The 14074-nt window shown below is 48.1% G+C and overlaps 1 protein-coding gene across 5 annotated transcripts; it reads right to left on the reverse strand.

Moving 5' to 3' along the window:
- Positions 1-508: 508 nt before the first annotated feature.
- LOC118077686 (E3 ubiquitin-protein ligase TRIM21) lies at positions 509-12000 on the reverse strand. 5 transcript variants are annotated; one of them, XM_035101399.3, is made up of 6 exons: positions 11097-12000; positions 8985-9080; positions 3456-3686; positions 3292-3314; positions 2756-2856; positions 509-1741 (listed from the first exon to the last, which is right to left on the reverse strand). In XM_035101399.3, exons 1-6 carry the CDS (start codon positions 11526-11528, stop codon positions 1170-1172), a joined length of 1455 nt encoding a protein of 484 aa, XP_034957290.2. In that variant the 5' UTR covers positions 11529-12000; the 3' UTR covers positions 509-1169. The 5 variants fall into 5 exon arrangements, with proteins under 5 accessions (XP_034957290.2, XP_088517343.1, XP_088517342.1 ...); XM_088661217.1 differs by having other exon boundaries at positions 509-1783; positions 11097-11746; XM_088661218.1 differs by lacking the exon at positions 509-1741 and adding an exon at positions 2321-2455 and having other exon boundaries at positions 11097-11664.
- Positions 12001-14074: the final 2074 nt, after the last annotated feature.

Consider the following 14074-nt stretch of genomic DNA (forward strand, 5'->3'; position numbering starts at 1 on the left):
AAGAAATGAATGGCTCACTCTCTGAGGAGTATTTAATTACTGAATTTATATCCTACCTTTTCTCCAAGGAGCTCAAGGTGGTGTCCATTGTCCTCCTCCCTAATTTAATCCCACCCACCCCCCAACCCTGCAAAGTAGGTTAGGCTGTGAGGCAGCAAACTGGCCAAAGAGCACCCAGGGAGTTTCATGGCTGTGTGAGGATCAGGCCCTCTTAAAGTATTAGTTCAAAGTCCATTGTAATGAGATGGCTCACAGATTTATTTATCTGTATGACACAAGTCTTTCCTTGGGTTAGATTTAGTTTGAGAAGCTCCCCACAGTTTCCCTTTCAGCTCCTCCATACCCTGCATACAGCTGCCAACCTCTAGTGATGTCACCACTGGGATTCATAATTTGCCTCACCATGCTCAAATGTATTCAAATTAGAGTCATGCTCCTTTGGCATTAAATTCTTACTCCTTTTTTGGGGGGGGGAGCCTGCAGAAGTTGTGTTTGCACTTTCCTGAAATTCAGTATCATATACTTTATTTTTATTTATTTAAAACATCTGTATACCACTTAATTATTAACATTGCTAAACAGTGTACAGAGAAGCAATCCACAGAAAATGGGGCAATATAAACAATAAATTTTAGCACCAGGTGAGCCGTAAAATGCTTGCTGGAATAAAAGTCTTAGTTGTGCATTTGAAGTTCAGCAAGGAACCCTGTTTAATCTCAGGTCTGGGGCTTTTTTTCTTGAGCAATGAATCTGACTGTGGGGAATGTGAGCAAACTCTGCTGGATCGGACCAGAGAACTGTCTACCCAACTGCTTCCCATGAAGCTCAACCCTTTATCCACCAGACCTACACATAGCAGATCACATTGTGCTACATCTGCAGGATTAGGAAAGCATTTTTATTCCACATGTGAAGAGATGTGGAGCAGAAAGGGCACTTAATACAGCAAACAACATCAAAGGACTCAAGAAAGTGAGCCAAGCCACCTGCTTCAGGAAAGGCAACATCTAATTCTAGAAGAAAATTATTTCTGGGCCTCGTGTCTTGAAAATTAGGTGGATCTTTCCCAGACAAAAACTGCAGCTTCCGAATCTTCCTTGCTGGGCTGTATAATCTAATCCTTTGGCACATATAGCTTTGTCTCTATCTCCTGGCAGTGAGTTCCACAGTTAGCACTCATTGGAGGGAAGCACAAGATTTCCCTGGTGTCTTGCTGGTTGGATGATGAGGGGAGCATCGTTGAGCCCCCCTGCCCGGACCCCAGGGTAGAAGTATGGCCGGAGGGGTCCAGAGAAGGAGTCTGCAAAGGTAAAGATGTGCGACCCATTATCAGCATTATAGAAGGAAACCTCCCCTGCGTCATAGTCCAGGAAGATGCCTATTGCCCCAGGCCTCGCTCTCAGAGCTAGTTCCGTGAGAGGTGAGGTGAGGGCTGCGTACTCATTGCCATTTCTCAGCCACACGGTCCAGAAGCCAGTTGCCGGGGAGGGAGTGAAGATTCCTTGGCGGCTCACAGATTCTCTGCACACCCCCAGGGTCCAGCTGGTCTTGCTCTCCACGCACACTTCCCAGTAGTGTCTCCCAGTTGTGAACTGCTGACAACCCAGCAAGCAAGTGCACGTCTCAAAGCGGGACAAGCTCTTGGGCAGGTCTTGCTTTTGATCCCCTACTTGCACACAGAGCTGGTTGTCAGAGAGGAGCAGGTAGGGATTTGCTGTGTCAGGGTCAAAGGTCACCGGTACTGCAGGCAGAAACAGACATGTTCAGTCCTGATGTGATGTTACTGCACCAATACAGAACATGTGACGTTATAATAGGATGCTGAATTATAACTACCCTGCCAGGGATTCCCTGCTTGTTGTTATGTCTGGGCTGACAGCAAAGTATAAGTTATTTTTTTCAAAAAAAAAAGCAAATTGGAACAAATGATTAAAGCTGGGTATAGGCTGACCACTTGGCATGTTTTGTGCAAGCCAATCAGGGTGAATGCTCAGTAAACAGGTTACCTGGAGAAGCCCAAATAAAATCAGCATCTGTGTCTGCTTAAGAACGCTACTTGCCATATCTGTCTATACATAACTCAAATCTGGAAGTAGCTTTTGGCCGCAAAGTGCCCTACCTAGAAGTAACCTAGGTCACTTTAACCATGATGGTAACAAGTCTTAGCCTGCCAAGTGTGTTCAGGAAATTTATTCACCTCTACCCAAGACGATTGTGACAAGGGGCTTATGAATGGTAGATGGCAGAAGCACTGCTCATGGAACCACACCTTTACCCTGATACCAGTTTTGGTGTGACGCAGTTGGGTGAGCAGCCAAGTGACTCCTGTTATTCCGGCAAGTGCTGAGCTGATGCATAGGCGCATCAGGTTTAAAAGATGTGTTGCTGGCACTCAAAGTTGCAGTTGTTTGTGGTTCTTTGTAGTTAGAAAGATCAAAGCAACGGGTGAGTCATTCTGAAAGGGGAAATGAGCTTTGGCTGAAGGCTTGAATGAAAAGCACATTTTCTGGTTCTGTTTCAATAAACCCAGATGGAAGGAGGGAAGGGCCAGTACAGCTGAAGTAACAGTCATTCAAGAGTCCATAAGTCTCTAGCTGTCACCAGTCTCATCAGTTAATAGATTGGAGAAGCTCATTTTAATTTGTGATTAAAGCTTTAGTCTTAGCTTGTATGACAACCACATGCTGAGAAGAAACCTTTCTCTTTGCTGCCAAGCTCACATTGCTAATGCAGCTCTGCGCCATTGCTCGCTTACCTGAGTATCTCTGGAGTGACTCCTTCAGCCCAGGAACATCATATAAGTCCTGTAGATCCATTGAGATGGGCTGGGGTCTCTGCAGTGATACATCCTCACTCCTAAGGAGAACATGTCAGTTATTATCCCCCAAAGCCAAAGGCACCATTTTATGATCCCCACAGTGTCATGAACAAGACCAAGTCACAATCCAATGCTCATATTCTTGGGAGTAAGCCCCAATTAACACAAGAAGACTTATTTCTAAGTGAGTGACTGTAGGATTGGGCTGCAATATAAGTTATAGTTATAATGAGAAGAGAAGACACCCTGGAAAAGACCCTGATATTGGGAAAGATGGAGGGCACAAGGAGAAGGGGATGACAGGGGATGAGATGGTTGGACAATGTTCTCGAAGCCACCAACATGAGTCTGACCAAACTGCGGGAGGCAGTGGAAGACAGGAGTGCCTGGCGTGCTCTGGTTCATGGGGTCACAAAGAGTTGGACACGACTAAATGACTAAACAACAACAACAACAAGTTATAGGGTACTGACCTGGTCAAGGCTACCTTTATATCCTAGAGGAGAGAAAAGAGAAGCCTGTAAATGTCAAGGGACTAAAACTGACTCATGAGTATTGCTTAAGGAATCCATAAGTACCAGAACTGTGTCTGCTTTATCAATGTCATGTTAGGAGATGCCATTCTGGAGAGTCTCACCTTGAGCAGGGAGGCAGCTGGCTGCTGGCTTTTCTGCTCCATCTCAGAGATCAGATCCTGTAGTCTTGCGCACTGCCCAAGCAGGAAGGCCCAGTTCATCTGCAGCTTCTTCATCGTCTCCTGCGCCTCATCCTGAAGCTGCCTCAAAAGCAATTGCTCCTCTTCGGCCATTGCCTGGCGGCGTCTTTCGTACCCTGACACAATGAGAGCTCTGTGTTCCTCCACTTTCCCCTGCCAGGGACATACACAGAAAGCAGAACTGGCCATTGGATCAACCAGAGAGAGACCCATGCAGTTCTGCATTCTCTTCCCACATGGTCAACCAGATACCTGTGGGAAGCCCGTGTGAGAGCAATAGCATTCTCCCACTCCTGTTCCCCAGTGACTGCAGGCAGACAAATCTGACAATTTCAATTTCTCTGTCTTTCTCATTTTTCCAGTCCTAAACTCAGTTTATGCCTTAGCCTGTGATTATAAATGTTTTTAAAGGAGATTCATCACTATTTTAGTGTATATTTCTACAAATGCATTTTTATCTGTTAGTTCCATGAATACACACATTTTTAATGCACATTTCCCCCCTAACGTTTGTGCAGATTATTTAGTTGGAGAAGTGAGTCACAAAATTAGGAGAACTACGGTATGAATTTCAAAGGTTGGCTGCATTGCAGTTTCCATATACTTTCAGGAAGTGCACCAAACTGAGTTTCTTCCCCATTCGTAGCCAGAGACTGGGATGTTTCCTCTGATACTGGAGCAAATATGCAGCCTGTGCTGAATATTATTCTTTAGCTAACTGTTTAAAAATAAGTCACCTGTCCCACCTAAAAGGGAAACAATCCATTAAAGAACACATATAAAATCCCATCCAGATTCTTATTAAGGTCCACCAAGCACCTAATAAAACTCCCCTGTTATCTCTATGGCTTTGTTGCATGTTCTGGCTGGTATTTAGTCTGCTAATAGTATTTCATGTCTTTTGTCTGTGCTATTTACCTGGAAGATTATTGGTGTTTTGTAATTTTTGTGCAAATTTATAGCCGGAGGAGAGAAAGTCTGCCCACTTTTTAACGAGGTTTTCTTATTCAGAACATCCCTTAAAATGGTTCTGTATGAAGAAGCAATTCCCTATTTAGTTCCCATGGCAACATATCACCTGCATTTGCTTGTTCCAGGCCAGCTTTCTCCAGCCCCCTAACCTCATAAAAACAATCTTGTATCTTGTGGCACAAAGGGTCAGTACACCAGGCTGTTAACCAGAAGGTTGATGATCTGAGCCTACCAAGAGGTGACTGTGGACAGGATTCCTGCATTGCAGAGCATTCATTCAACTCGAGAAACCTTGGGGTCCCGTCCAACTCTACTACGATTCTATGTACGCTTACATTCCAAGGCCTGAATATCAAACTGTTGTTAACAAAAAAACTACAGAGGTCTATTCAAAAGCTAGAATTTCTAAGCTTGCCCATACAAGTCCCTTACACTTTTCCTGTCCTGCATGGCTAAGGCATTTCCTACCTCTAACAGGGGCGTAGCCAGGATGAAAATTAGGGGGCCAAGGGGCGGGGCCACAGTGGGGCAAGGAAAGCCATGGTTGTTCAGGGGCGAGGGGGCGCCAGGATCAGTCCGAAATTGGGCTGCTCCGACCCCCTCCTCCCCCTCCACAACCAGCAGGGGTGAGGGGGCACCAGGATCAGCCCGAAATCGGGCTGCCCCGACCCCCTCCTCCCCCTCCACGATCGCTGGGGCGGGTGGAGGGAAAGCTGGCTTTCCCTCCACCCGCCCCACAGCCAGCAAGGGAGAAGGGAGACGTCCCTTCTAGCCGGCTGGCTGTGGGGCGGGCGGAGGGAAAGCCAGCCAAATGCTTTGCGCAGCTCTGGGGCTTTCCCTCCACCCGCCCCACAGCCAGCCAGGGAGAAGGGAGATGGCACCGGGCGGCAGCGGGCAGCAGGGCAGGCTGGCCAGGCCCTGCTTCTGGGGGGGCAACTGCCCCCTCCTGCCCCCCCGCCTACGCCCATGACCTCTGATCCATTTGGTTATATCAATGGAGTTTGGGGTGGGTGGGTTGTGTTTTTGTTTTTCAACATAAACAGTATTTCTCAGAGCTGACTTCTCAAACACCTTCTTTTGCCATGCAGTTGCACAACCACATTCCACAGTGAATGAGAAAGCAAAGGGTGGATCTGAGCAGGGCCTTTGTAAAAGTTACCGGAGCTGCCTAGAAGCTGTGCTCACCTTACACCGTCACCACCACCACCCTGCCCTGGTCCCTTGTACAACTTGGGTTACATATACTTGATCCAATGACATGCATGAGGCTCAAGTGCCTCTGAGGAAGTGCAGAGTACCTTCTCATTTCCCCTGAAGTAACCACAACCAGCTCCTCACCATAGCTGCCAAGTTTTCCCTTTTCTCGCGAGGAAGCCTATTCAGCATAAGGGAAAATCCCTTAAAATAAGGGATAACTTGGCAGCTATGCTCCTCACACACGCAGGATCAAAGGTGAAGATTCTCAGGAAGACTTTCAGCTCATTGTATTCTATTTTAGAGAGAGAACTTAAGCAACAGATTGAGCAATTGTGGGTCTTTCCCAACCCCAAAAACTGAAGAGCTTCCTGCTGATTCACATTCCAGGTTGTGAAAGGCACTGGGGGGGCCAGGGAGAGAGAACGGGCAAACCCATGCACAGAAAATGATGCTTGTGCTCTTTACATCATTCAGAAGCAGGAAACAATCGTGGCACACACATCCATCACAACTTTGTCACCTATAGTTAAAGCAGCAGCAAAACTCAGAGCAAATTAAATAGTGGAGCTTTCCTTAGTACTTCTCTCCACATGCATGCCGGGGCCAGTAAAAGAAAAACCAGCCCACAGACCTATTTTAAAAAGTTGTCGAGCAGGCAGTGGTGTAACCTAGCCACAGGATGATAGTGGAAGCCAAGGAGCTGCCACAAAGTCCTTCACATCTGGTGCTTGAGGAATGCAGAATGTTTCCTTGGTCCAGCCTGCCTAGAACTGACTGGCAGTGTCTCCCTAGGGCGAGCCTGTCCTATGTGATGCTCTCCATCCATATGTTGTTGGACGACAACTCTATTATCACCCACCATTGGTTATGCTGCCTGGGGCTGATGGGATTTGTAGTCCAACAACATCGTATCACATTAGCCGTGTTGCTCCAGAAATAAGACACCGTCTTGTATTTATTTTTCCTAAAAAACAAAACCAAACCCACTATGGCTTATTTTCAGGGGATGTCTTTTTTCCCCCCTCCTTCTCATGCCATGGCTGGCATTACTATGTCTTATTTTTGGGGTGTGGCTTATATTCCTTGAATGCTTAAAAATCCTGCTACAGCTTATTTTATGGCTACGTCTTATTTTCGGAGAAACAGGGTACCACTCCTCTAGCGTTTCAGACGGGCGATTTTCCCAGCTGTGCTTTGAGATGCCAGGAGGCTTCTGTGTGTCAAATATTTGTTCTGCCACTGGGCTAAGTTTCCTTGAGAGAAAATCCCATGTTGTCCCTTATTTTCATGATACAGGTGTGTGTAGCAGCACCAGTCTACCCATTCTCCTGCATCCCACTTTGAGCCACAAAGCAAAACATCCCTGAAGAGCACTTCTAAGACCTCTGTAATTCCAGGCTACTGAAAAATGCACTATGGATGCCTGGTCCACGTTGTGTCCATCACGAGTAACTGGAATGCAGGTGGCACAAATGTATCAGCTGCTTTTTGAAGGTGCCACAAACACAACTTTCCTTTGCCATTCATGAATGTTGGGTCATGTGGCATATTGACCCCACCAGCCACCCACATCATTGCTCTGACCTGCCAAAATCTGGATCATGGGCGTAGGCAGGGGGGCAGGAGGGGGCAATTGCCCCCCCTAGAAGCAGGGCCGCTGGACAGCCTGCCCCGCCGCCCGCCCGGTGCCGTCTCCCTTCTCCCTTGCTGGCTGTGCACAAGCTATACCTTTTGCTGGCTTTCCCTCCGCCCGCCCCACAGCCAGCAAGGGAGAAGGAAGACGTCCCTTCTAACCGGCTGGCTGTGGGGGGGGGCGGAGGGAAAGCCAGGCAACCGCTTTGCGCGGCTCTGGGGCTTTCCCTCCACCTGCCCCAGCGATTGCAGAGGGGGAGGAGGGAGTCCGGAGCAGCCCGATTTCGGGCTGATCCTGGCTCCCCCTCGCCTCTGCCGATCGCGGAGGGGGAGAAGGGAGTCGGAGCAGCCCGAAATCGGGCTGCTCCGATCCCCTCCTCCCCCTCCGCGATCGCCGGGGCGGAAGGAGGGAAAGCTGGCAAGGGAGAAGGGAGCTTCCCTTGCCCCGCTGTGGCCCCTCCGCTGCCCCTTGGCCCCGCCCCTTGCCCCCCTGATTTTCATCCTGGGTACGCCCCTGATCTGGATGATTTGAGGGATTTGAACTCTGCAAATTTCTGCTTAACAACCAACCCCTTTATTATTTGGACATGATAAACTACATCCTCCCCCCAGGCTTGTGCACAGCTGCAAGGAAAAGATCAAAAGCCTGCACTTCTGATCCCTCAACCATGGCTAGTCTTAACTATGGTTTGTTGAATCAAGGCTGCTCTATAAGCCATAGTATGAAATTGGCTTGTTTCAAGCAAGGTAAAGGTAATGGGGCCCCTGACCATCAGGTCCAGTCGTGTCTGACTCTGGGGTTGCGGCGCTCATCTCACTCTATAGGCCGAGGGAGCCGGCGTTTGTCCGCAGACAGCTTCCGGATCATGTGGCCAGCATGACAAAGCCGCTTCTGGCGAACCAGAGCAGCACACGGAAACGCCGTTTACCTTCCCGCCAGAGCGGTCCCTATTTATCTACTTGCACTTTGATGTGCTTTCAAACTGCTAGGTGGGCAGGAGCTGGGACCGAGCAACGGGAGCTCACCCCGTCGCAGGGATTCGAACCGCCGACCTTCTGATCAGTAAGCCCTAGACTCTGTGGTTTAACCCACAGCGCCACCTGGGTTTCAAGCAAACCATACTTAAAGATCAGCTGCAGCTGGGCCATACAGGAAAGGGGAGTACATCAGCCTGAGACTCATTCACATTACAATAAGCAAGGCTGTATTGTGATGTGTGAACGCAACCATGGCACATGAAGCAGCACAGATGCTTCAGCTGGGCAGGGAAGGTTGTATTTTAAAATACCTTTTTGAGGAGAATTATGCTTTACTGTCCTGGATCGCCAGGTGCTCACTGTTTTAAATAGCCTTGCTATTTCAACACCCAACAGACCAGCTGCTATGACTCCATGGCATCCCTTCTTCTTCTTCTTGGCGATCACTTGTAGCCGAGTAAGATTGTCTTCCATAAACACGGTTTTAACAATGAGTCCGTAAGTGACTGTGCAGGCCCAATTCTGGATCCACATGACCTTCCACAGTGGGGACATTGGTTTCCAGGCGGGAGTTGATCACGGTGTGGATTTGCCAAGTGTGCCTTCCTCTTAGCATGTTTCTCCCTTGTGTCCTGAGATCGAGTTTCTTCAAAGCTTTGATTAGGTACTTACCTTCCACTGAGCTGTTTTCTCTGCCTCTTGGGCTTCCAGCTTTGATGCTTCCCCCAGAACCTTCCTGAGAACATCCACAGCTTCCCTGAGCTTAGTCTAGGGGAAGAAGCACAAACAACTATGGTGGCTCTCGGGAGTTTCCCTCCAGGACACTACACTTGGAAGGGAGCAATGTCTCTGAGATCTGGGGGACAACAAGTGTTCTGATAGAGCAGGAGCAGCCTATGGGCAGGATGGGGCCTCCCCACCTGGACTACAGTATCCCCTAGGCAGGGGAGTCTTCAACTGCTGCTGCAGATAAAGCAAGAAGAATATACAAGAGACAAAGAACTGAATGGGCGTGAAAGCCATTTTAATGAAGTGGGCTTAATAGAGTTGCCACCTTTCTTCTCCCCCCCCCCCCCCAGCCCTTCTCTGCTGAATTGAACAGCAACGGACAGAAATTAAATAAAAAAATTCATTCAGTAGCACCTTAAAGACCAACTAAGTTTTTATTTTGGTATGAGCTTTCGTGTGCATGCACACTTCATCAGATACTGAAGGAATTTTTTTTATTTTGTTTCGACTCAGACCAACACGGCTACCTACCTGTAACTAGGACAGAAATTAAGCAAGTGACTCTTTCCCTCTCTTGACTCTCCCTACCAGGAAAACCTCACTTGCTGAGTCTGGGCACATCAGATTGGAACAGACAGTGGAACAGACTCCCTCGATAGGTGGTGGACTCTCATCCCTTAGAGGTTTTTAACCAGGGCTTGGGCGGCCATCTCTCATGTATGACCTAGTTGAGATTCCTGCATTGCATTGGGTTGGACTAGATGAACTTTGGGGGTCCCTTCCAACTGTACAATTCTGTGATTCTATGAAAGGAAAAGGGAGCAGGGACAACTGGAAAAAGAGTGTGCTGGCAACTCTCATGCCCAAACTGACTCCCACCAGTCAAACTGAGTCAAACCACAAGGTTTGTGGGAAGTTGCTGAAGAACAGCACACCCCAAAATGCTGCAGTCAATTGGAGTATTCAATTCATAAAGGAACCCTTGTCTATGAGCTTGTGTAAAACAATGGTTTAAATTAAAACCACAGAAGCATTGGCTTGCTCATTCAGAGTATTATTTTAATGTCCTACAGAACTTGCCTTCAAGCTGGATGTTAAGCAAAAGAAGAAATTGGTTTGAGGTAGGAAGAAAAGATATCAGATCTCCCCGGCTCCTGTGCTTAAATACCAGGGGCTGGAGGAAGTCTTGTGTCTCAGTTGGTTTTAAAAGGGTATGGCATGGCGGGGACTTAGTCAAAATTGAAGAGAGTGGAGGTGGCTTTCCATAAGGGCCCCTGCTTTTAGACACCCCCATAAGTCAAGCACAGGCAACACAAGATTTAAGAAAAAAACCAGTCTATATTTTGTAATAGCCATAAAGTGGAGAGGAGGTGTTACACAGACTCAAATTAGGCAAGTCCTTGCCCATAACAAAAGAATCTCAGGTTGCAGCAAAGGCTATTAATTACTGTATTACCAATATTGATGGGAATCTTTGAGGCAGGGTCAAAAAACTGAGTTTAGAGGGACACACCAAGCCCCCAAGTCTCTGTGTGCGCATTTGTGTGTGTGTACACCTACATTACAGGTATGTTAGGTGCTGAAGTTATTGTTTTTATGCCAATTAAAGACATTCCCATTTTACTCAGGCTTTTAATGGTTTTGATGAACAACTGTTGTGGCCTCTCCCTTTGTACAGCTGTTTGTAGTTGTATTTCAAAAATACATTTTGGTTTTGGTGTTGTTTTTACTTATGCATTGTGGCTGTGCACAAGCTATACCTTTAAAGCACATTCGGAGCACATCTTTTCCCACAGTGAATTCTGGGCACTGTTGTTTCTAGCAACCCTTAACAAACTACAGTGGCCAGAACACCCCGACGGGGGAAATGTGCTCCAGATGTGCTTTAAAGGCATAGCATGTGCACAGCCCAGCAAAGCTCAGAATAGACCCCTAATGCTCCCCACTACATTCATGACTGGTGCAGCAGCAGACACATGGACAAACACAGAAGGTCTGCTTGCCCCAACTCATTTCTAGCTAAGCTCACGGTTCTAAATCGAGACACAGGCTCACCTTGTAGTCATGAGCAGCCTCCTCAATGGGCAGGACCGTGTGTGCCCGATGCTCTCGGGATTTGTCACACACCAGGCAGATGGGCTCACCGTCGTCTTGGCAGAAAAGCCGCAGCTTCTTGCCATGCTTCTCGCACAAGGCCTCGCCGGGGCCTCTGCTTGGCCGCAGAGCCAGCCGCTCGATGCCCTCCACGATGTTGGCCAGCTGCTTGTTGGGCCGCGAGCTGCTCAGCAAGAAACCAGCCCGGCACTGCGGGCAGAGGGCCACTTGGGTCACAGACCCAGCTCCCCGCTCACAGTAGTTGGAGATGCAAGCCTGGCAGAAGTTGTGGCCACACTCGATGGTCACTGGGTCCCTGAGGTACTCCAAGCAGATGGAGCACGACACCTCCTCCTGAAGCCTCTCCACGGGGTCTCCCACCGAGGAGGCCATGCCTGCCCAAGAAGGCTCACTCAGTTATTCCGACGCTCTCCTGAAGCAAGGTCCAGAACTTTTGGCCGTGGTGGGTGTGGCCACCATAGGGAGGGAGATCTGGCTGACAATTTCCTCCTTGGAACCCCTCCATGGTTTTTTGTGCGCCTGGCAGTTTTCATTCCAGAGCTGCTCAAAAAACAACAACAGCCTCCGAAGTGGAGAAAAAACTGGGAACCAAGCCAAGAGATGACGCCACCCGTGTGGAGGATCTCACAAACAAGGCCAAGGATCTCCTGTAATGCAAGGCAAGCGGCGCTTAGTTTCAGATGCTTCTCTAGAAGTTCATGTGACCTTTGTTTGTCCTGCACCGTTATGGGCTGCAGGCATCTTTGAAAGAGATCCCACACCACACAATATTTCCACTGGGATATCTCCCTCTGCCTCTGGATTATTTGGAAGCGGTGCCAGCCAGTCTCCTCTATTCAGGGAGGAGCCTTTTTTTGCTTCCCCACCACATCTTTGCAACAGCCCACACTGTAGACAGTTCTTGAGAAACACACCCACATTCTTCCTGCAGGTTTAGATTGCATTCAGCCCCCCCCCCCAAATGCACAGAACTCCCTCCTAGCCCTCTGCCACTCTCAAGCAGGGATTAGTTGTAAGTGGTGCCTGTCTATCACTTATTCTGCTAGCAAACTCAGGTAAGGAGGGTTAACAAGAGGGAGCCAGTGAGAAATAAGAGGGGACTAAACAGCATGTCTTGGAGAGTGCCAATAGAAAATATTTTAAGACATCAACCTGAGGAAGACTGAGCATGCTCAGTGGCTGTGTAATGTACAGTGACTGCTGGAAAAAAAAACCACATGGAACATGACTTGGAAGGAATGGCACGCTGGAACCCTGAAGAGGAGCCCTCCTTTTAGAAGGAAGGAGTCATTGAAACATCAAGTTGCAGATGCCACATGTCTATCTGTGGCTGAGTACACAGCACATTCAAAGTACATTCCCCACCCCAAAGAATCCTGGAAATTGTAGTTTAACCTTCACAAAGCAACAGGTCCCAGCACCTTTAAAGAAACTACAGTTCCCAGGATGCTTTAGGGGGTACTTTGAGGGTATGGTGTGTATGCAGCCTCGGGGAATTAGGAAGCTGCAGACACAAAGAGGTAAAACAAAAGTAGCTCTGCAGCCTTGCGGAGAAGATTGAAGAGGGTTGGGAGAGAAGCTCTAGCCCAGGCATCCCCAAACTGCGGCCCTCCAGATGTTTTGGCCTACAACTCCCATGATCCCTAGCTAACAGGACCAGGGATTGGGGAAGATGAGAATTGTAGTCCAAAACATCTGGAGGGACGAAGTTTGGGGATGCCTGCTCTAGCCCTTCCTCAAACCATCCCTAATGAAGTTTGCATGCTTCCCTCTTGTCATAGGATAATAACAGGAGAGCAGGCCTTTTCTGCAGGGTCTTCCTGTCTATGGAATGCTTTCCAGAGGGAAGCGGCACCTGCATTACATACTGTCATAGCTGCCAAGTTATCCCTTTTTAAAGGGATTTTCCCTTATGCTGAATAGGCTTCCTCGCGAGAAAAGGGAAAACTTGGCAGCTATGCATACTGTATTGTTATGAGTCTGTGGGTGCCAGACCACTCTCATCCCTGGATCCAGCTAGTCTTAAAAGCTAATCAAGCTAGGCTAGCTCCTTGGGTGATGAGTCACTAAGGGGGAATAAGGGGCTCTATAGGAGACAGAAAGTGGGGGCAGCCCTCCCTCAACTCACAGGTAGTGAGAAGGACATAAGCCAGAATTGAGAGTTGATATTAGGGGGGCATGCAACAATATTTGCCAAGCAAAAATGTTTATTTTCACCCAGGCCTTTGGCTGATTAAACCATCTGTGTCAAATGGGAGGTTTGTTTTGTTTGTTGCTATTATGTTTGTTGCTTGAGAGCAGTACATGTGAAAAGGATCTAGGAATCTTGGTAGACCACAAACTTGACATGAGTCAACAGTGTGATGCAGCAGCTAAAAAAGCCAATGCAATTCTGGGCTGCATCAATAGGAGTATAGCATCTAGATCAAGGGAAGTAATAGTACCACTGTATTCCGCTCTGGTCAGACCTCACCTGGAATACTGTGTCCAGTTCTGGGCACCACAGTTCAAGGAGGATACTGACAAGCTGGAACGTGTCCAGAGGAGGGCAACCAAAATGGTCAAAGGCCTGGAAACAATGCCTTATGAGGAATGGCTTAGGGAGCTGGGTATGTTTAGCCTGGAAAAGAGAAGGATAGCCATGTTCAAATATATAAAAGGATGTCATATAGAGGAGGGAGAAAGGTTGTTTTCTGCTGCTCCAGAGAAGCGGACACGGAGCAATGGATTCAAACTACAAGAAAGAAGATTCCACCTAAACATTAGGAAGAACTTCCTGATAGCAAGAGCTGTTCGACAGTGGAATTTGCTGCCAAGGAGTGTGGTGGAGTCTCCTTCTTTGGAGGTCTTTAAGCGGAGGCTTGACAGCCATCTGTCAGGAATGCTTTGATGGTGTTTCCTGCTTGGCAGGGGGTTGG

Source organism: Zootoca vivipara, chromosome 2, assembly GCF_965207765.1.
Source record: "Zootoca vivipara chromosome 2, rZooViv2.hap1.1, whole genome shotgun sequence".
NCBI classification, from domain to species: domain Eukaryota; kingdom Metazoa; phylum Chordata; class Lepidosauria; order Squamata; family Lacertidae; genus Zootoca; species Zootoca vivipara.

Excerpts from the sequence above, each read along its gene's own strand:
- LOC118077686 (XM_035101399.3), bottom strand. The coding sequence starts at position 11,528 with ATGGCCTCCTCGGTGGGAGACCCCGTGGAGAGGCTTCAGGAGGAGGTG. Across the intron at positions 2,857-3,291 it reads ATAAAGGTAGCCTTGACCAG|GAGTGAGGATGTATCACTGC; the intron begins GTCAGTACCCTA and ends TGTTCTCCTTAG. Across the intron at positions 1,742-2,755 it reads GTCACTCCAGAGATACTCAG|TACCGGTGACCTTTGACCCT; the intron begins GTAAGCGAGCAA and ends TTCTGCCTGCAG.